Source organism: Tamandua tetradactyla, chromosome 6 (assembly GCF_023851605.1).
Source record: "Tamandua tetradactyla isolate mTamTet1 chromosome 6, mTamTet1.pri, whole genome shotgun sequence".
In the NCBI taxonomy this organism is placed as follows: domain Eukaryota; kingdom Metazoa; phylum Chordata; class Mammalia; order Pilosa; family Myrmecophagidae; genus Tamandua; species Tamandua tetradactyla.
In genome coordinates this window covers 19,964,668-19,987,771 of record NC_135332.1, presented here as the reverse complement: position 1 = coordinate 19,987,771, position 23,104 = coordinate 19,964,668, and the positions used below count along the sequence as shown (strand labels likewise).

Sequence of the window (23,104 nt, the reverse complement as noted above, 5' to 3'; positions counted from 1 at the left end):
ATTTTGATGGTATCTTCTTTCTATTTTTTTACTTTGTTGCCTATACTTTGAGTGTCATATTTAAGAAACCATTGCCAAATCCCAGTTCATGAAGATTTATTCCTATATTTTCTTCTAAGGATTTTATAGTTTTAGCTCTTATATTTAGGTCATTGATCTACTTTGAGTTAATTTTTATATGTGGTGAGAGGTAGGGGTCCATTTTCATTCTTTTGCATATAGATTTCCAGTTTTCCCAGTACCATTTGTTGAAAAGACTTTCATTGAATGGTCATTGAACCTTGACCTTTCTTGAATGGCCATGGCAACGTTATTGAATATCCATTGACTGTATGAGTGAGGGCTTCTTTTTTTTTTTAGCATTTTTTTACTGTGAAATATAACATATTTACAAAAATGCAATAAATTTCAGAGTACATTTTAACAAATAATTATAGAACAGATTTCAAAGTCTGATATGGGTTACAGTTCCATAATCTCCCTTCTAGCTGCTCCAAGACACTGGAGAGTAAGAGAACTATCAATACAATAATTCAGCAGTCATATTGATTTGAAAAGTCCTATCTTCTCTGTTATAATTTCTCCTCCTTTGATCCTTCTCCCAGTCTTTAGGGATATCTGGGCTATGCCCATTATAAATTTTTCATGTTGAAAAGGGGTGTCAACAATAAGGGACAGGAGGATAGAACTAGTTGATATTCCTGGAGAGGCTGACCCCTCTGGGTTTCAGGATTTATGTGGCCTGGGAACCATCTGGAGGTTATAGGTTTCTGGACAGTAAACTTACTGCATGAAGCTTTTGTAGCATCTCAGAAGGAGCTCTGGGTGTTCTTTAGGATTAACAGGAATGATGTTGATTGGGGTTTGGCAGACCATGGCAATTAGTGATGTCTAGCTGAAGCTTGGGTAAGAGCAGCCTCCAGAGTAGCCTCTCAACTCTATTTGAACTCTCTCAGCCACTGATCACCTTATCTTGTGACATTTCTTTCCCCTTTTGGTCAGGAAGGCATTGTCTACATCCCAAGGTGCCAGGGCCAGGCTCATCCCTGGGACTCATGTCCAGTGTTGCCAGGGAGACTCTCACCCCTGGATATCATGTCCCATGTAGGGGGAAGGGTAATGATGTTACTTGCAGAGTTGGGCTTAGAGAGAGAGGCACATCTCTTTGCATCTTTGCAACAAAAGAGGTTTCCTGAAAGTGACTCTTAGGCATAATTAGATAGGCTAAGCATCTTTGCTACTAAATAAGCTTCACAAGAGCAGGCCTCAAGATGAAGGGCTTGGCCTATTGACTTGGGAGTCCCTAATGTTTAAAAGAGTATCGGGGTTTCCCAGATGGAAAAGTTAAATAGTTCCATATTTTTTCTCCAGTTATGAGGGCTTATTTCTAAATTATCAGTTCTGTCCCATTGATGTATATGTCTGTCCTTATGTGAGTTTCACACTGTTTTGATTACTGTATTTTAGTATGCTTTTTTTTGGAATTGGGAAGTGTGAGTCCTCCAACTTTATTCTTTTTCAAGATTGTATGACTGTTTTGGGGTCCCTTCATTTCCACAAAGATTTGAGGCTGAGTTTTTCTATTTCCACATTGGGATTTTGTTAGGGGTTGCATTGAATCTGTAAATCTGTAGATCACTTTGGATAGTACTGTCATCCTAATAATAGTAAGTCTTCTATTCCATGAACATAGGGTGTGTCGTCATTTATTTTGATTGTCTTTAATTTCTTTCAGCAATGTTTGTGGTTTCTCGTGTAGAGTTGTTTGCCTCCTTGATTAAATTTATCACTAGGTATTTTGTTCTTTTGATACTATTGTAAATGGAATTGTTTTCCCAATTTCCTTTGCAGATTTATCATTGCTAACAGCTTTGTATATTCACTTTGTATCCTGCCACTTTGCTGAGTTAGTTTATTAGCGCTGTGTGTTTGGGTGTGGGAAGACTTTGGGGTTTTCTACCTATACCATCATGTCATCTGGGAATAGAGATCATTTTACTTCTTCTTTTCTAAGTTGTATGCCTTTTTATTTATTTTTCTTGCCTAATTGCTCTGGCTGGACCTTCCAGTGCTGTATTAAACAGAGTTGGCGAAAGTGGGCATCCTTGTCTTGTTGCTGATCTTATGGAAAAGCTTTCAGTCTTTCATCATTGGGTATGACGTCAGCTGTGGGGTTTCCATATATGGCCTTTACCATATTAAGGAAGGTACCTACTCTTCTGAGTTTGAGTACTTTTAGCATGAAAGGATTGTATTGTATTCTTTTATGACTTGTCCTTGACCTACCAAAAACCTGCAGCTTAGCTACTATTAAATTATATGTGGGGCTGCTCAAGATTCTGTGAGGATCTGAAACCAGATAGATTTGTGGGCTTGGATGGATTTTGTACTTATGAAAGAAATTGAAATAGGGACCTTTATGACAACTAAATACTATTTTGTTTTTAACAGGAATTTTATGGAGAAAATGTAAAAGAATCCCCTGACTATGAGAGGATCATCAATGCACGTCATTTTAAGAGGGTGTTAAGTTTGCTTGAAGGACAAAAGATAGCCTATGGAGGGGAGTCCGATGAGGCTACGCGCTATATAGGTAATGGAAACCCACCTTTTCTATGGGGGTGGCGGTTCTGCAGTTCTGCTGACGTGACTTATTAACACTAAGTAAGCTATTAAATATGTAATGTTAATTATTAAACTATTCAACACTGCTTTCTGGTATAGTGCTTTTACTATAAGCTGTTAAAAATGCATTTATGCATACATTTTTTTTGAGGTTTAATGTGTTCTTTTTTTTTATTAATTAAAGAAAAAAAAATTAACACAACATTTAGAAATCATTCCATTCTACATATGCAATCAGTAATTCTTAACATCATCACATAGATGCATGATCATCATTTCTTAGTACATTTGCATCGATTTAGGAAAAGAACTAGCAAAACAACAGAAAAAGATATAGAATGTTAATATAGAGAAAAAAATAATAATAATAGTAAAAAAAAAGAAAAAAAAAGACAAACAAACAGATAGACAAAAAAAAAAACCTATAGCTCAGATAGCTCAGATGCAGCTTCATTCAGTGTTTTAACATGATTACTTTACAATTAGGTATTATTGTGCTGTCCATTTTTGAGTTTTTGTATCTAGTCCTGTTGCACAGTCTGTATCCCTTCAGCTCCAATTACCCATTATCTTACCCTGTTTCTAACTCCTGCTGGACTCTGTTACCAATGACATATTCCAAGTTTATTCTCGAATGTCGGTTCACATCAGTGGGACCATACAGTATTTGTCCTTTAGTTTTTGGCTAGACTCACTCAGCATAATGTTCTCTAGATCCATCCATGTTATTACATGCTTCATAAGTTTATTCTGTCTTAAAGCTGCATAATATTCCATCGTATGTATATACCACAGTTTGTTTAGCCACTCGTCTGTTGATGGACATTTTGGCTGTTTCCATCTCTTTGCAATTGTAAATAACACTGCTATAAACATTGGTGTGCAAATGTCTGTTTGTGTCTTTGCCCTTAAGTCCTTTGAGTAGATTCCCAGCAATGGTATTGCTGGGTCATATAGCAATTCTATATTCAGCTTTTTGAGGAACCGCCAAACTGCCTTCCACAGTGGTTGCACCATTTGACATTCCCACCAACAGTGGATAAGTGTAACCTGCTACTTTGTTGTACTCATTTATTAGCTCTGGTAGTTTTGTTGTGGATTTTTCCGGGTTTTCGACGTATAGTATCATATCGTCTGCAAACAGTGATAGTTTTACTTCTTCCTTTCCAATTTTGATGCCTTGTATTTCTTTTTCTTGTCTAATTGCTCTGGCTAGAACCTCCAACACAATGTTGAATAATAGTGGTGATAATGGACATCCTTGTCTTGTTCCTGATCTTAGGGGGAAAGTTTTCAATTTTTCCCCATTGAGGATGATATTAGCTGTGGGGTTTTCATATATTCCCTCTATCATTTTAAGAAAATTCCCTTGTATTCCTATCTTTTGAAGTGTTTTCAACAGGAAAGGATGTTGAATCTTGTCAAATGCCTTCTCTGCATCAATTGAGATGATCATGTGATTTTTCTGCTTTGATTTGTTGATATGGTGTATTACATTAATTGATTTTCTTATGTTGAACCATCCTTGCATACCTGGGATGAATCCTACTTGGTCATGATGTATAATTCTTTTAATGTGTTGTTGGATACGATTTGCTAGAATTTTATTGAGGATTTTTGCATCTATATTCATTAGAGAGATTGGTCTATAGTTTTCTTTTTTTGTAATATCTTTGCCTGGTTTTGGTATGAGGGTGATGTTGGCTTCATAGAATGAATTAGGTAGTTTTCCCTCCACTTCGATTTTTTTGAAGAGTTTGAGGAGAGTTGGTACTAATTCTTTCTGGAATGTTTGATAGAATTCACATGTGAAGCCATCTGGTCCTGGACTTTTCTTTTTAGGAAGCTTTTGAATGACTAATTCAATTTCTTTACTTGTGGTTGGTTTGTTGAGGTCATCTATTTCTTCTTGAGTCAAAGTTGGTTGTTCATGTCTTTCCAGGAACCCGTCCATTTCCTCTAAATTGTTGTATTTATTAGCGTAAAGTTGTTCATAGTATCCTGTTATTACCTCCTTTATTTCTGTGAGGTCAGTAGTTATGTCTCCTCTTCCATTTCTGATCTTATTTATTTGCATCCTCTCTCTTCTTCTTTTTGTCAGTCTTGCTAAGGGCCCATCAATCTTATTGATTTTCTCATAGAACAAACTTCTGGTCTTATTGATTTTCTCTATTGTTTTCATGTTTTCAATTTCATTTATTTCTACTCTAATCTTTGTTATTTCTTTCCTTTTGCTTGCTTTGGGATTAGTTTGCCGTTCTTTCTCCAGTTCTTCCAAGTGGACAGTTAATTCCTGCATTTTTGCCTTTTCTTCTTTTCTGATATAGGCATTTAGGGCAATAAATTTCCCTCTTAGCACTGCCTTTGCTGCGTCCCATAAGTTTGGATATGTTGTGTTTTCGTTTTCGTTCACCTCGAGGTATTTACTAATTTCTCTTGCAATTTCTTCTTTGACCCACTCGTTGTTTAAGAGTGTGTTGTTGAGCCTCCACGTATTTGTGAATTTTCTGGCACTCTGCCTATTATTGATTTCCAACTTCATTCCTTTATGATCTGAGAAAGTGTTGTGTATGATTTCAATCTTTTTAAATTTGTTAAGACTTGCTTTGTGATGTAGCATATGGTCTATCTTTGAGAATGATCCATGAGCACTTGAGGAAAAGGTGTATCCTGCTGTTATGGGATGTAATGTCCTATAAATGTCTGTTAAGTCTAGCTCATTTATAGTAATATTCAGATTCTCTATTTCTTTATTGATCCTCTGTCTCGATGTTCTGTCCATTGATGAGAGTGGTGAATTGAAGTCTCCAACTATTATGGTATATGAGTCTATTTCCCTTTTCAGTGTTTGCAGTGTATTCCTCACGTATTTAGGGGCATTCCGGTTCGGTGCATAAATATTTATGATTGTTATGTCTTCTTGTTTAATTGTTCCTTTTATTAGTAGATAGTGTCCTTCTTTGTCTCTTTTAACTGTTTTACATTTGAAGTCTAATTTGTTGGATATTAGTATAGCCACTCCTGCTATTTTCTGGTTGTTATTTGCATGAAATATCTTTTCCCAACCTTTCACTTTCAACCTATGTTTATCTTTGGGTCTAAGATGTGTTTCCTGTAGATAGCATATAGAAAGATCCTGTTTTTTAATCCATTCTGCCAGTCTATGTCTTTTGATTGGGGAATTCAGTCCATTAACATTTAGTGTTATTACTGTTTGGATAATATTTTCCTCTACCATTTTGCCTTTTGTATTATGTACATCATATCTGATTTTCCTTCTTTCTACACTCTTCTCCATACCTCTCTCTTCTGTCTTTTCGTATCTGACTCTAGTGCTCCCTTTAGTATTTCTTGCAGAACTGGTCTCTTGGTCACAAATTCTCTCAGTGACTTTTTGTCTGAGAATGTTTTAATTTCTCCCTCATTTTTGAAGGACAATTTTGCTGGATATAGAAGTCTTGGTTGGCAGTTTTTCTCTTTTAGTAATTTAAATATATCATCCCACTGTCTTCTAGCTTCCATGGTTTCTGCTGAGAAATCTACACATAGTCTTATTGGGTTTCCCTTGTATGTGATGGATTGTTTTTCTCTTGCTGCTTTCAAGATCCTCTCTTTCTCTTTGACCGCTGACATTCTAACTAGTAAGTGTCTTGGAGAACGCCTATTTGGGTCTATTCTCTTTGGGGTGCGCTGCACTTCTTGGATCTGTAATTTTAGGTCTTTCATAAGAGTTGGGAAATTTTCAGTGATAATTTCTTCCATTAGTTTTTCTCCTCCTTTTCCCTTCTCTTCTCCTTCTGGGACACCCACAACACGTATATTTGTGCGCTTCATATTGTCCTTCAGTTCCCTGATCCCCTGCTCAAGTTTTTCCATTCTTTTCCCTATAGTTTCTGTTTCTGTTTGGAATTCAGATGTTCCATCCTCCAAATCACTAATTCTATCTTCTGTCTCTTTAAATCTACCATTGTAGATATCCATTGTTTTTTCCATCTTTTCTACTTTGTCCTTCACTTCCAGAAGTTCTGTGATTTCTTTTTTCAGTTTTTCTATTTCTTCTTTTTGTTCAGCCCATGTCTTCTTCATGTCCTCCCTCAGTTTATCGATTTCGTTTTTGAAGAGGTTTTCCATTTCTGTTCGTATATTCAGCATTAGTTGTCTCAGCTCCTGTATCTCATTTGAACTATTGGTTTGTTCCTTTGACTGGGCCATATTTTCAATTTTCTGAGCGTGATCCGTTATCTTCTGCTGGCGTCTGGGCATTTAGTCAGATTTCCCTGGGTGTTGGACCCAACAGGTTGACAGATTTTTCTGTGAAATCTCTGGGTTCTGTTTTTCTTATCCTGCCCAGTAGGTGGCGCTCGTGGCACTCGTTTGTCTGCGGGTCCCACCAGTAAAAGGTGCTGTGGGTCCTTTAAGTTTGGAAAACTCTCGTCGTGGGGGAGGTTCGCCAGCCGAAGTGGCTTGGAAGAGTGCCAATCCGAATCTCCCAGCCGGCCCGGGGATCCGAATGCGGGGAGGGTCGCCGGCCGCCGCAGCCTGTGAGAGCACCCGTCCGAATCTCCTAGCCGGCCCGGGGCGCCAAGTGTGGCGGATGGGCGCCAGCCGCCGCAGCCCGGGGGAGTGCACCGTTCCCAGCTGGACCAGGAAGCCACGTGTTTGGAAGGGACCCCAGTCACCGTTCTCTGCGGCCTGGGGATCTCCGATCCAATTCTCCCAGCTGGTCCGGGGGGCCGCACGTGGGGGGGGGGGCGCCAGCCGCCACGGCTTGAGGGGACCACCTGTCCAGTTCTCCCAGCCGGCCCAGGAAGGAGGTAGGGAGGGACTCCGGCCGCCTGCCGCCCTGGCCCGGGGAAGCCCACGCCCCTCGGCGATCTCACCGGAGCGGGTTCTCCCAGCCAGTCAGCCATTCCAGAATGGGGTACGCTGTCTTCTTGATCTCTGTCGTGGCTCCGGGAGCTGTTCTGTATCATTTCTACTCCCCTAGTAGCTGTTCTGGAGGAGGAACTAAGACCCGCACATCTTACTAAGCCGCCATCTTCTCCGGAAGTCTCTATGCATACATATTTAATATCACCTGTGTTGCACTAGTTTTTCACTTTTATACATATGTTATTGTTTTACTTTGAAAGCTGCGAGAATGCACTATACCAGAAACAGAATGGCTTTTGGAAAGGGGAATTTATTAAGTTGCAAGTTTACAGTTCTAAGATTATGAAAATGTCCAAATTAAGGCAAGGCTATGAAGAAGTTCAATCTAAGGCATCCAGGAAAAAATACTTTGGTTCAAGAAGGCCTCTGACAATCAGGGTTTCTCTCTCAGCTGGAAAGGCACATGACAAGATCTGCCAGTTTTCTCTTCAACAGCTTCCCTGGGGCTCCATCTGGCTCTGTCAGTTCTGGTGGCTCTCATACCTCTTTCCAAAATGGTTCCCTTTTAAAAGGCCCTGGTAAACAACCCCACCTTGAATGGGTGGAGACACATCTCCAAGGAAACTGTCTAATCAGAAGTTACCACCCACAATTGGGGAGTCTCTTCTCCATGGAAATAATCAAAAAGCTCCCCCAGCAATATTATTGAATGAGGATTAAAGAACTTTGTTTTTCTGGAGTGCACAACAGGTTCAAACCGGCACGATTATGTAATATTTTCTTCCTGATAACCCTAAGAGGCAGACTAGAACTGTGTAATTATTTCCACTTTATGGAAGAGAAAACAGCACAAAATTTCCTTAACCACAGTTCTACAAATAAGCAGCAGCAGTATTATTCCAGAAATAATGGTCCACAAAGAGTAAACATGAACTGTGCCTGGAGTCACATATGCCAATCTGTGTCTTTCCCCTGGTGTTCTAGCTTGCTGGCTGCTGGAATGCAACACACCAGAGACAGACAGACTGGCTTTTAATAAAAGGGGATTTATTTAGTTAGTTCCTCAGAGGAAAGGCTGCTTTCAACTGAGGTTCTTACATGGGAAGGCACAGGGTGACTCTGCGGGCCTTCTCTGCACCAGCCAATTAACTCAAACATCATTCGTTGCAGCAGGCACACCTCCTAGCCGACTGCAGATGTAATCAGCACAGATGAGGTTCACATGCCATTGGTTTATGTCCACAGCAACAGAACTAGGTACCTACCTGGCCAAGTTGACACCTGAACCTAACTACCACACGTCCACCCCTTGTCAATTTGGCAACTATATGTATCACCTTAAATGATATTAAGGTGGCACAAATTCTCTTCAGGCTGTGGACCTCTGAATCTCAAAACAAGTTATCTGGTGCCAATATGCAAAGGAGGACAGTCACAGGACCATAGGGAGAAATTGGAAGAAAAATCTGCAGGGCAAACACCATTGGATTTCAAAGTCTGAAAGTCATTTATCCTTCAGCTTTAGAAAGTGGCAGTCCCACCCTTTCCAAGGGCCTATGCAGTGGCCTGCCTCTTTCCAAATCAACCTCGGGGAACATTGAGGAGGCCACCTTTTTCTTGGCTCTGCTCTCTTCAGGCACTGGGGCCACACCTGGGCTCTCTGCCATTTCCAGGGCACATGCTCAACCCCTCCATGTGGTGGCAGCCAGGCTCTCCCCCAGTCCCCAAGGAGCATGCTGTACCTTCTCCAAGGCCTGAGGGGCACAGCTCTTCCACTGCAACTGAGAGGAGAGACTCCTCCTCTGCCCTTAGGGTAAACTCACCCTCTCCGTGTATACGGGGGTCCACTCTCCTAGCCGAGGTTTCTTGGCTTCAGACCCGAGCTTCCAAGGTCTCACTCTGCAAACTCCAATTTATCCCTTTGTATCCCCCTTTGTCCAGATTAGCAGTGGTTCCATTTACACCAACAGTCTCTTCAAGGACTCTAGGAGTTCTCCATCATTCTCTTCACAGTTCCTCCAAAATCTTCCCCTTAGCCATCCAAAAAACTGTTCCAGCATATCTGGTATTTGCAACTGGGGGCAGCACCCCACTCTCCAGTACCAAAATCTGTTCTAGTTTGCTAGCTGCAGGAATGCAAAACACCAGAGACAGATTGGCTTTTTTTTTTTTGAAGTGTCTTCCCATTTCTTTTATTTTATTTTTAAACATTTGATCATTCCATTCTACATATATAATCAGTAATTCACAATATCATCACATAGTTGCATATTCATCATCATGATCATTTCTTGGAACATTTGCATCTATTCAGAAAAAGAAATAAAAAGAAAACAGAAAAAAATTCATATATACTATACCCCTTCCCTCTCTTTCATTGATCACTAGCATTTCAAACTAAATTTATTTTAACATTTGTTCCTCCTGTTATTTATTTTTATTCCATATGTTCTATTCATCTGTTGACAAGGTAGATAAAAGGAGCATCAGACACAAGGTTTTCACAATCAGACAGTCACATTTTGAAAGCTATATCATTATACAATCATCTTCAAGAAACATGGCTATTGGAACACAGCTCTACATTTTCAGGGAGTTTCCTCCAGCCTCTCCATTACATGTTGTTTTGTTTTTCGCTTTTTTGCATGGGCAGGCACCAGGAATCAAACCCGGGTGTCTGGCATGGCAGGTGAGAACTCTGCCTACTGAGCCACCATGGCCTGCCCTGACGGATTGGCTTTTAATAAAAAGGGATTTATTTCTTTAGTTTTTTCCCACAGGAAAGGCAGCTAACTTTCAACTGAGGTTCTTTCTTACGTGAAAAGGCACAGGGTGATCTCTGCTGGCCTTCTCTGCAGGCCTCTAGGTTTCAACAACTTCCCCCGGGGTGATTTCTTTCTGTACCTCCAAAGGCCTGGGCTGAGCTGTGCTGAGATGAGGAATGCTGAGCTACTTGGTCTGTGCCACGTTGCGCTCTCTCATTTAAGCACCAGCCAGTTAAATCAAACGTCATTCATTACAGCAGGCACACCTCCTGGCCAACTGCAGATGTAATCAGCAACAGATGAGGTTCACGTACCATTGGCTCATGGTCACAGCAACAAAACTAGGTGCCTTCACCTGGCCAAGTTACAGCTGAATCTACCACAGTAGGTCATCCAGCGAAACAGATCCATGATGAGAGTTTTGCATTTTTGTCTTTCTTCTGTTTTAGCACTTTGATTTTCATTTTGTTTATTTCCTTTTCAGCCCCAACTATACTTACTGACGTTGATCCTGAAACTAAGGTGATGCAAGAAGAAATTTTTGGACCAATTCTTCCAATAGTGCCTGTGAAAAATGCAGATGAAGCCATACAATTCATAAATGGGCGAGAAAAACCCCTGGCTTTCTATATATTTTCTCATAACAACAAGGTGAGCTTTATGGAGAACAGGTCACAGTCAAAAATCATTTTCTTTGTGTTCAGTAAAGCAGATGATACTTTACCTTATTTAATATCAGAGTTCAGTAACTAAGGCTGCATTCCTAGACTTCAATCTTAGGAGATGAGGCTCGAGGCCCTGGAGCAATCACCATTCCTCACCGCTGCTCCCTTGGGTTAGCTACGGGGTGCGCGTGCAGGGTTTGTTGACTCACAGACATCTTTCTTTATAACTGAAACTCTATAACATCTTCCTTTATAACTGAAACTGTGCTCCAGCCTCAGTTGCTTCTGTGACATTGTCCGCAGGCCTTCTTGTGCCTGAGAGGTGCACCGCTGCTCCAGTGGGGCTGCCTGGGGCCCAGCTCTAAACGGTTGTGTTACTTCCAACCCCAGGTTCTCAAATTAAGTTACTTTTGCTGTCAGCATGGTGGAGTCCATTATCCCTTGGGCTGATCAGCTTGGCCGTTTTCTGTACCTTGTGTCTTTTTGCATGGCTAGGGTGCTGGCAGCTGCTCAGGGATGGCCTCTAGTGGGTGAGTAGGGTCAGGAGCCCTCTGAAGAAAAGGGAAAACTGGAAGGGGAAAAATGGTGCTAATCACAGTCTGAGGGGTCATAAAATAAATGGTTCCTGGAGAGCTTCTGATGACCACCAGATGGTTTCCAGAGCTTGAGGTGTTATTGAGATCTAGAAACCTCGAGATACCTGAAGAGGCCCAAATGTGGAATCTCAATTGTGAGTTCTTAACAGAATGACGGTTTGACACCTAAACTCAGCACAGATTCCATGATGTGTGGGAACCCTGAAGCTTGGGAGCCCCTTGAGCATTTGGGTCATCTGAGGTCACCACAGTCCATACGGACCAGCTCGAAAGAATTCCTAAGGGTCTGCCAGCACCACGTGAAATGTGAGGTTTCCAAGTGTTTACGAGTGTTACTATGCCTATTTGGGTCTCAGGTCACTGTTTACATTTTCCGGGATAGGATGGCTGAATCTGAAATTTTCAGTATTTTGTGGTTTTTTGCATTTCATGAAGACTAAATAATTTCTGTTTCTCGTGCTATAGTTTAGAGTGGAGATGTAGAAAACAGTAACAGTTTTTAAAAACTGGAATAAAGTCTGAACTCTCCCTGAATACAAGCCTTTTGCACTGTTTCTGGATTATAAAACTGTCAGTGGTGATAGAGAGAAAATGCCCAGAGGTTCAGGTCCACCTTACTTGTTGTATTAGCTTTACTTTGGAGAAGTGAGACGTCAGTCACAAGTTGGCTCAGTTGCACCGCAGTTTCGATTGTTTATCTGTTTGATCAGATGGATTTATTTATGGAAGAATGGGCAAGGAGCTCAAGTACTACTGGAATCCAGAGATGAGATGTGCATCCTGGAGCACACAGCCCTGTCTGGGAGCTGCAGGGGGCTCCCCACAAAGTCAAGTGTGTTACTGACTGACGTGAACATTTGCTTTCCCACCTAGCTGATCAAACGGATGATTGATGAAACTTCCAGTGGAGGTGTCACCAGCAATGATGTTATTATGCATTTCACACTCCATTCTTTGCCCTTTGGAGGAGTGGGTGAGTTTTATTTTTCTCTTGCCTATAGCAGATATTCCAAAGCCCCAACATTTCATGGAGCAACCTCCCCAGCAGCTGAAATAGCTTACTCCTTGGCTTTCTGCTCCCAGGTCCTCTCCTAAGAGGCCCTGCCCCTGCCCAGGTGAAGGGCATCTTCCCCTCTCTGTCCCCTCCCACTGAGACTTAATCTGTTCTCCTACCCTGTTCCATACTCCCTGTGCAGCACCCACCACAGTCTGTAATTGTTTTGTTCATTTCATGGGTTTGCTCATTCACTGTCTTTTTCACAGATTTAGAGGATTTTAGTGAGCAGATCTCTGATGAATTAATCTAGTCTCTCTCATTCTTTTTAAATGAGGCAGTGAATGAAGGGTTCAGAGTTCCAGGGTGCAGGCAGCCGTTGGAGGGTTTCCTCCTATGTCTGTGTTTTCTGCTCAGGGCAGCGTTAAGTAGTAGTCGTTCCTACCCTAGTCTTCTGCTGGGAGCAGCCTCCTTGGTTTGCTTCACAATTTGAGTAGAGTGAGAGAACCCCGTGGTCCGAAGAGGGAGGATGGGCAGAAAGAAGGTCATTTTCACAGAAGCCTATGGACACAGCCAGGTTCCGTCCCTCCCCCTTTCGCCCCTTAGATCATTGACAGTGATGACATTCTGTTTCAGCTGCCTTCGCATTTGTGTCCTAGCAATAGGCTTCTCTGCTATCTATTAGAGATGTTATAAAATAATAAATGTGTAAAATTTCTCTTAACAAAAAGCACACTCTGAAAGCTGATGCTTTAAAAGCTCATGCTTTAGTCCCTCCCTTTGCAATAGCATAAATAAATCACTCTCTCAGTGATTATCTGGTTCACCTGTTCCTGGATTAAAGAAACTTTGTCCGTGGCCAGAAACCTTGGCCTCTTTCCCACCATGGCCAACACCCAGCACGGAGCCGGGAACGCACAAAGACTGGGCCAGGCGGCAGGGGGAGGGAGACCAAGGCAATGGATGTTGCAGAATCCAGACTAGGGCTGGTGGCTGCTTGGACAGGGTGGGGCCAGAGGAGATTGTGGAAGGGGAGTGAAGGCTTTTTTAGGATAAACAGCTGGATTTGCTGACGGAGTGAAACGCCTGTGTATTGAGAGGGTGTGGGGGAGAATGAATGAAAGAACGGTTCCTGGCATTGTTGCTGGAGTCACGATAAGTTTCACTGTCCAAATTCTTAAAAGAGCCAATTCAGCTCTGTTGTCCCTGGTCCCTCAGCTCAGCCCTGGGACTCTGGCTTCTGTGCACCTGCAGCAACGCTGCCACAGCCCAGGGTGAGGCCACTAGTGGCCTCCTGATTGCAAACCGGTGCTTGCTGGCTTCAGCCTCTTGCACTTGACCAGGGAGCATTTGAAAAATAAAACAAAGAATAAAAAAATAAAATTTAAAAAAGTCCTTTATCTTCCCTAAGCAAAAGGAATACATACTCTTTTTAGAAAACTCAGAAAAGATAAAAGCACCCATAAATAAAAATTGTAATTACGTATAGTGCTACTATGGAAGGCAGCTACTGGTTTATATCCTTAAATTTTCCCTTGCATATATCTGTACACATATAAACGCATAAATATTTTATTTGCAAATGGTATCCTATTGTGTGTTGTTTTCAACCCAGAATGTGAAAATCTGCTTATGTCAGTAAGCTTCCATATTGTAGGATTTTAATGGCTGCCTACCGTCCCTCCTATGAATGTAGCAGATTGAAGTGACTGGTTCCCATTTTGAAGATTTTTGTGACTTCTGATTATTTGGTATTATAATTTATATAATATGTCTTTGTATAATCTCTGTTTCATTAGGAAAAATATGTAGAAATATAATCATTGTGTTCAAAGGACTTTTCCATTTTTTCAAAATGAAATGCTTTTATCTTCTAGTTCTAAAAGTAACAGAGACTCAAAGGCAAAACAAACAAACAAAAAAACGCTATAGAAAGTTATAAGGAAAAACATAACAACCTTCCAGGGATTGGCATTATTGACACTTTGGTAGATGGTTGAGCATTTATTTAAAAATGCACTTCTTTAGGGCTTTTGATACATATTGCCAAATTTCCCTGCAGGTAGTTCTGTCTTGTATTTCCACAAGCAGTCAGTGAGTGATTGCCCATTTCCTTACACGCGCAGCGCTGGATATTTCTCTTACTAAACGCATAGGCAAAACCTGCCTCATTGATTACCAGAGGGGTTGAACTTGCTCTTGGTTAGTTCTCTAGTGAACTTTCTGCTGTTTTCTAGTAAACTTTTCTCAGGTTTTTGCTGTGTTCACCTCTCCCTCATGATATGTCCATCTTTCCAGATTGTAATTTGTTTGTTTTTTTGTCTGATTTGAAACTTTTTGCTTCTATGGTTTCACATTTGGGAGTTTGGTTTAGAAAAGCCTTCCCTATGTCTGCATTATATACTTTTTCATCTGTATTTTCTTAAAATTCTTGTTTTATATTTAACTGTGGGGAGTTTATTTGAGACTATTGTGTGATGTCCCAATAATCTACCTTATTTTTTACTCAAGAGTAAATCAATTATGCTGGCACCATTTTTTTGGAATAATATATTTTTTTCCATTGGTTTGCAGTGTTACCTTTGTCATATACTGTTCTTAAAACCACACCCAGAGTGTTCTTGGTGGGCTTGCCTCTTCCTGTGTCCCTCCCCCTGGGCTGGCATGGGACTTCATTACTGTGGCTCTGTACGTCCACTTACAGTTCACACTGAGCACATGCTCACACTATGCTGGGCACGGTGGTTGAATGCAAGGGTATTAGAGACGGACAGCTAGTAAGCAGTAGAGTCAGGAATTGAACTCAAGCTACCTGTCTCTCAAACTTGTGTATACACCCAGTTTAATATTTTGCTCTTTGGGACACAGCCCTGTTTCAATGTCTAGAAGTAAAAGTATCTTACTATTTTTCATTATTTTCTTGCCTGTTTTTAATCCAAATGTGTTCTTTTAGATAGACTTTAGAATTATTTGTTCAGGTTGTCCTTCTTCTTTGCCCACCTCTTTCCCCTAATCAGAAAAAGAGAGAGGAGGTGGAGAGGGGAGGAAGGAGAAAGATAGAGAGAAGAAAAGCAAAGCTAAAAAAACATTTCCTCCAAAATCCCCCTGCGATTTTGATTAAAATTGCTTTAAACTTAAAGATTATTTTAGGAGGAATTTATGTCTCTATAGTATAGAGTCTTGTGGAAACATGTTCTCTTTATTTATATAACTACTTTATGTCTTTCAGTAAAGTTTTATCGTTTTCTTTGTATTATTCTTTCCCTTTCATAGGGGAAAGTATTTTTCAGCCAGCTTTTCTTGGAACTCACTCTTCCTTCAACTTCTCCCCCATTTTCCTGGTCCCGTCCCCCTCTGTGGCCCCTCGTCCTGCACACCCCCTGCATATCGGGCTTTCTCAGAGTTCCGCCCCCGACCCTCCTCTCACAAGCTCCTGCTTCCCAGACCATGCTTCCCGCAGCACCCACAGCCTGTGGAAAGCCTGCAGGGCCCTGCAGCCTGGCACAGGCAGCTGCCCGCTGGCCCCTGCGTGCATCAGGTACAGGGTGCATCTGTGTCTGCATACAGTTCAGTTTACTCTCCGTAATTCTCACCACAACCTCAACAAATTAAGTATCATCGCCTCCCCTTTCCAGAGGGGACAAAGAAGTTTACCGAGGTCAGGTGAGGTCACATTATCTATTCAAGGTCACAGGGCGAGAGAGTGGCAAAAGGCTGTGCTCTCTGCCCAGACAGATGCCCTCCCTTCTCACCAGCCAGGCTGTCGTGAACACAGTACATTTGATGGCTGTTACTGAGCGCGGCTTTTTAACAGAGCAGAGATGTGTACTTGCTCCTTAGCAGCCAGCTGCATTACCCACTCACCCCGGTCTTTGTTACTTTCTAGGAGCTTACAGGAACTGGTGGGTGAGTGGAGCTGTGGACAAATAAAACCCATGGAATGGCAGTAAAAGCAGGACGTAGCATTTAGAGTCAGACTGATCCAGGTTAACTTTCTTTTGCCACTTACCTGCCATGTGACCTTGAGCAGATAATGTGACCTCACTAAACTTCTTTTTCCTCTCTGGAAATGGAGGCAATGATACTTAATTTTTGTATTTTTGTATATCTTTGAGGGCGTGGTGAGAGTTGTGAGAAAATTAAATCGTTTACACTCTTAACCCAGTCCCAGGCACAAAGGAGAGCTGTGATCCTGGCACAGACCTTCCCTGCTCTCAGTGAGTGTCCCTGGTGGTGGCCAGTTCACTGTGCTGGCAACACTGGATGGATTCCCTGAAGCGTCCTTCTGCCAGCAGAAACCATAAATGAGGCCACCCCAGGCAGCAAGGAGCACATGTGGTTTTCTGTCCTTAGTTAGTGCTGGATGGAGAACTAGCTGTGCTGTACCCACGGTGAAGCCTCTTCTGTCTCTCCTCTTTATTTCAGGTACCAGTGGGATGGGGGCATATCATGGGAAACACAGTTTCGATACTTTCTCTCATCAACGTGCCTGTTTATTAAAAAGTCTAAAGAGAGAAGGTGCCAACAAACTCAGGTATCCTCCCAACAGCCAGTCAAAGGTGGACTGGGCAAAATTTTTCATTTTGAAACCATTCAACAAAGGAAAGCTTGGTCTTCTGTTACTTGCTTTCTTGGGCATCGTAGCAGCTGTGCTGGTCAAGGTAAGTCCCTGTTACTCGTGGAGGGTCAGTCTTTCTGTTCCTGCCCAAATGTATTTCTTTTCTCCTGACTTAGAAGCTCTTCTCATTTTATAAAGTAACTCTGTCTCTGACATTACCTTTTACAGTAAGCCAGGGTCTGGGGACTCCAGCCTGCTGTAGTAAATGCAATCTCGCTGGCATCCAGCCACACGTCTCTTGTGCACTTGCTCTCCACTGCTGCTTTTGTGCTGCAGTAGCAGCTCAGGTAGTTGCCCCAGAGGTCATATGGCCCCAAAGCCTAAACTATTTACAGAAAACATCTGCCTGCCTTTGGCCTAAGGAGTTAGATCACTGCAGAACTTGCTTGCAAAATTCTGAGCTTATCAAGCCTCTGATCCTTTTGCTGTGGGTCTTTCGTTTGCAGTTCAGAGTTCTTAAATGAGCCTGAAGTTAGCCAAGTAAGTAGAGAGCACTTTGTGGCAAGGAGGGTAGTGGCAGTGGAGCAGCTTTGGTGAGGGATATTTGTTAGGTTAGAGAGATTTTCCTCCAAAGTTGACGATCAATAAAGTTTGCGTTAGGGACTACTAGTACGACAGAAAAGGGCTCACAAAGAGACCCTTATGACAGCCGCTTTAACCCCGCTTCACCTCAGGGTGAAGGCGGAAGCCTGTGACCAGGAGCGTGAACACGAATGGAGCGAGGCTGTGGTGTGCTTTCAGCCCTCAGCCAGCCACTGAGGGGACAACGTCGAAAACGTCCACGGCGTCAGTGAGGAGAGGCAAGGATCCAGCATTTGATGGAAATAGCTGTGTTTATATCTGTTTTGTTTAAAGTTTGAAAGCGGTCCTTCAGATGTTAGCACAGCTTTGTTGGAATCAGAGATATCGATTGCATTTGAAATCATTTGGGTTTTCTCAGAAATACCAAGCTGTGCTGAGGAGAAAAGTCCTGTTGATTTTTCTGGTAGCTCACAGACTGCGTTGGTCCGGTAAGCAGTGATGAAGCCAGCTCTGTCTGAGGAGGTAGGAATTCCTTGTTTTCTTTTTATCTGTAAGGTGGGCCAAGCTTGTTTTCTTTTCATTGTCCTTTCACAGTTGGAGGCTTAGGGGTCAGAGAGAGAAGGACATTTAACTTACCTCCTGACATTAGGGACGTTGGCCCTGGGTCTCAGAGTTAAAACCCAACTTCTTCACACGTTTTATCGGCGTGGGGCTGGGGTTGGGGAAGATCTAAGAGGAAGGTGTGGAGGGGATGGCGCAGCTGGGTTAGGCAGGCGTAACCCATCACTACAAGAGGGTGGTGCCCTGGAACCCTCTTCTCTCCGTCTGCCCAGTTTACCCTGGAGAACTGTGGCTGAGGCTTAGGGTGGCCATTTTGGCACTGATCTCTTTGTTCTCTTCCTTGTACATGATTTGAGAATAATATAAAAACCTCTGGGCCACTTTTTGTTTTGTTTCGGCTTTTCTCAGCTTAAAGATCAAGTTTGGCTTTGGACTCCCTGGCGGCAGCGAGTGAATGGAGGCCTCTGGGGGTTGTGTGGCCTCGGGGCTTTCTGCTTGGCCTTCTCCTCCCCGAGGTCTGCTGGGTCAGGGCCAGCACTCGGGATAGAATTTCTCAGTCTCGGGAAAACGTGGGGCTAGGCCGAGTCTGTGCTCCCCAGGCCTGCCGTGTTCCCAGGAGGCTCCCCCGCCGTACGCCGGCACTGTGTAGGCAGTACACGCGGGCCAGGAGGGGCAGCAGTGAAAACATCCCTCACATGGGAACCCGGAAACGGGGCTTTGATTCCTGGCTCACACATAGCAACTTGACTGTGACCGTGGCAGAGCCTTTCCCGAGCCCTCCCTTTGTTTTGGCCTCAGCTCGCTGGCCTGTGGAGGTGTCACAAGCCCCAGGCCACTTTCAGGTCTGGTTCTCTCGTTCTCCGTTCTGATCACTGATGGGCTGATGGGCTGCTTGTTCAAGGTTTGGGGTCCAGACTGGGACGAGATACAGGATTGCTTTTCTTTTCCTCTTTGCTGCTTCTCTGTTTTTCTCTAGCTTTGATCCTCTTACCAAACCACCTTTTTTTTTTATTATTAATTTAAAAAAATTAACTCAACATTTAGAAATCATTCCATTCTACATATGCAATCAGTAATTCTTAATATCATCACATAGATGTATGATCATCATTTCTTAGTACATTTGCATCGATTTAGAAAAAGAAATAGCAAGACAACAGAAAAAGAAATAAAATGATAATATAGAGAAAAAAATAAAAATAAAAAATACAAAAAATATATTAAAAAACAAAAAAAACTATAGCTCAGATGCAGCTTCATTCAGTGTTTTAACATAATTACATTACAATTAGTATCAAACCATCTTTTATTTTAAATAAATGACTGAGTCATTTTGTACAGTATATAATATTGTGTATTTACTTGAGGCATTTTTACTTTAAACATTTTTCTGAAATTACAAACCATTTTTCTGAAATTGCTTTTATGCCATTTATAGTTTACATATTTTGCTATACATTTTGAGTAGGTTTCATTAACTCTCTTTACTGGAATTAAAATGGATTTGGAACATTTAAAATGGAAAGTCAAAGCAGTAGTTGTCAATCCAAAGTGAGCATATCAGAATCAGGAGTTTGGAAAAAACTTATTCTATATGCATATATTTTTTTTAATAAGTACTCAAAGCAGAGACCTAATACAGTGTAATAGAAGATACAGAAAGCATTGTTCAGGGGATTGACAGAAAGCATTGTTCAGGGGATTAGGGTTAAAAACTTTTTTTTAAAAAAAGTTAAAGTCAATTAATGTCATTGGACCCTGAAAGTTAAATCTGACAGTTGAAATTTTTCAGCCCCGGTAGATATGGATTAAATTCAATGCTGTTTTTAAAGTTCAGAAACAAAATTATCAGTTTTCAAATTTCATGTAGAGGCTTCAGCTTCCTGGTTCCAGTGCTAGGGTAATAAGTGAATGTTTTCAGCCCTTCTCTCTACTCTGATACTGGACAGGATCCAGCATCCACCATGCCTGGCTTTGTCGTAGCTGTTTGAGGGACGGTCTAGTTCTTTGCCTTCTTAGGGATGCGTTTTACAAAATGCAGTAGGGGGAGGTGTCTGTCAGCGCCTCGGTCCTGGGCTCGCCCGAGGTCGGCCTGGCCGGCTGGGAGCCAGCAGAGTAACCCAGGCCCTCTCTCCCTCCCCAGGCTGGATACTACTGAAGAAGACCCTCCTCAGCCTCCTGCTGCCTCTCCTGCACAAGTCCTTTCCTTAAACAGTTAATGTACCAATAATTTAAAATCCCTACTAAAAATAATCAAATTAAGCTCACAAATCCTTTCCACTCACCGTTTATGGGACTTGTCCCTGCTGCCATCGTTCTGGCCTGGAGGTGGTAGCTCAGTGCCGCCTGGGGCTCCCATCAGTCCTCTGCAGTCCGAAGAGGGGAGGCCAGGGCTCCCCAGCTCCCCATGGGGTCTCAAGACCCTTCCCTTTGGGGCCTGAGGACCTGGCCTCCGGAAGCTGGCCCTCAGCTCAGGCATACCATCTGACCTGCAGCTCTCAGCCTTCCTCACCCAGCTGCCTGCCTGTCCGGTGTGTCTGCCCCATGGCACTCTGCCCACGGGCCTTCCAGGGACTGGTGTCCCTCACAGCGTCCCGTAACGCCCAGTGCTTCCTAGAGGCCAGCTGCTGATTTCACACAGGTATCAACTGCTGTTCTTAGGGCCTTGGATTGTAGAATCCTATCTTATAAAAACTAACTAGCATTTTTTAAAGGCTATAAATAGAAGTACTTACAAAGATCCTCTCTCAGGACCCTAAACTTGCAGGTTAATGGATTTTCAAGGATGAACCTCTGGGTTTCTCATTGCTATAGCACAATGCAAGGAAGTTGTACTTTTGAAGACTTCCGATAAATTCCTTTCTGAAGAAATTCAACCTACAGGGTGTAAATACCGAGGGGAACCACTTCCTCCCATAGGGAAGAGGCCGCGAATGGTCAGGACGGAGGAGGGTGGGAGCCACGTGGGGTGGGCAGCGGCTCCGTTGGGGCAGTCTGGAGAGTCCCTTGTGAGCCTAGCTACCGGCCCTGTGCAAGGGGCTGGAGAACACGGCGATAGGACCTGCCAGTTGAGTCAGAGGGTCTCCTTAAGCAAGGCAGTCTCAGCCTTCCTCCGCCAAACCCTGAAGTCTCTCACCCGACTGGGAGCTGTGACAGAGGAGGCTGCTGAGCTGTGCGCAGGGCGCCTGGTCAAGTCCTCACCCTGCCACCCTCTCCGCGTGCTCAGTGAGAGAGTGTGGTTCCCTTTAGAGAATGGATAATCAACTTTGCTGAATGACTCTCTTCCATAAAGGTTGCTCAAAGTATATTATGTTCCTCTTCATCTGTAATATGGAGTGCCAGGATTGAATCACTAGTTCAGTGTAGGAAAGGGTGCTTAAACTGTGGGTGTAACTGTCAGATTAATCAACTAATAAAATATCTTAGACAAAATTTCAGTATGAAAATTTCATTTTTAAGCTAAATTACTGGTTCAGCTACTAGTATATTTTGCTTCCAAATAAATCCATTATATTTGATAAAGTTGGCACAAGTTTTAACACATTCTTAGTATGGAGCCTCAGATACGCCCTGATGGAGACAGTTACTGCATCAGAACTGTTCTCCAAGTACAAGTCCATTTTTTGCCTTTTTTCATCAAAGATGATGTTTGTCAACTTTGTCAGGCTTTCTCACTTTAAATCCTTAGCCAAGATTTTCTCAAGCTTTACTTTTATTTGTGGGTTTTTTTTTTTAAGTAAATATGCTTTGTCCCACTGTATCCTCCTCCCTCCATTTGTTGATCTAAAAGAGTGTTTCTGAAAGTGTAGTCATAGAACACTAATCCATAATATTTAACACCAAAAAATGACCCCATAGCCAGTCCTACACACCCGGGAATTGTAAGGCAAGTCAGCCTGTGACTGGACCCAAGTCCCGTGGAATGTTGGAATGTGCTTATTTCCCAAACTTCTTTGACCACGGAACCCTGTTTCCCCACAACCTGTTAGCCTTCAATGCCCGCGTTCCCTTGGGATACACTTGGGACGACAGTGCCGTGGCGTGCGGGGTCACTCTCCCAGGCCCCACCTGGTCATTCTGTTTGGTGTCACAAACAAGGATGTTTCTGCCTTTTCACGTGGAGGCTGGGGCGTTGCCCTGGACACAGACACCAGGTAACCCGAGTCACAGCACATGGTGCCTCAGGCGATGGCATGCCCATCCTCCTTCCTTGTTGGCCTCGACAGGTAAATCTCTCTCATTTGTGACTGTTCATGGCACTGAAAAGACCGTATCATTGGCAGCTCGACCATCCCCACTGCGGGTGGCTGCTCATGGCCTGTACTTGTCATGAGCCCCAGCAGATGACCTGTCCCGGGCCTCAGAGAGAAGCATCCTACAATGTGACGCCATCCCGAGGCAGTGGCAGAATGATTTGGGTTTGCTGTCCCTGTTTCTATCATGTAATTAGTATCAGGAGAAGTGGGGTGAGAAACAAACTTCTGTCCAAGTCTAGAGGCTGCTGGCCCGGAGGGCTTGGAGGAAGGTGGAGAACTGGGTGAATAGACGCTCCCCACCCCATGCGGCAGTTTCCCTGCACCGGATCTGGGGCCGAGAGGGGGCAGGGGGGCAGCGGTCGCGGGGAGCTGCGTGGCCCCATTCCAGAGCTTCCCAAAGGCTCCAAGAACACACGGGCAGCCCACTGCCTCGGAAATGTGTAACTGTCAGGAAACGGGTTTTTGCTGTTTCTCTTGGATGTGAGCTCTCCAGTGGGAAGCCTTCGCGTTGTGGAGCCACAGTAGCAATCCCAGCGTGCTCCGAGGTCTCCTGAAGAGCTGCCCCAGTCAGCAAGGAAAAGAGTATCTGACCACCGCAGGACTGCCGGTCCCCACTGAAGTTCTGTCTTT

The 23,104-nt window shown here is 43.0% G+C and overlaps 1 protein-coding gene across 2 annotated transcripts in view; it reads left to right on the top strand.

Moving 5' to 3' along the window:
- Positions 1–21,650, top strand: part of ALDH3A2 (aldehyde dehydrogenase 3 family member A2) — a 32,531-nt gene extending 10,881 nt beyond the window's left edge. The window contains exons 7-12 of one of the 2 annotated variants that reach the window (XM_077164011.1): positions 2,452–2,593; positions 10,747–10,913; positions 12,397–12,496; positions 16,943–17,178; positions 18,076–18,179; positions 20,362–21,650. In XM_077164011.1, the coding sequence (XP_077020126.1) occupies positions 2,452–2,593; positions 10,747–10,913; positions 12,397–12,496; positions 16,943–17,178; positions 18,076–18,156 (726 nt within the window). In that variant the 3' untranslated portion in view covers positions 18,157–18,179; positions 20,362–21,650. The remainder of the gene's footprint in view (positions 1–2,451; positions 2,594–10,746; positions 10,914–12,396; positions 12,497–16,942; positions 17,179–18,075; positions 18,180–20,361) is intronic. The other variant, XM_077164012.1, reaches the window with a different exon arrangement.
- Positions 21,651–23,104: the final 1,454 nt, after the last annotated feature.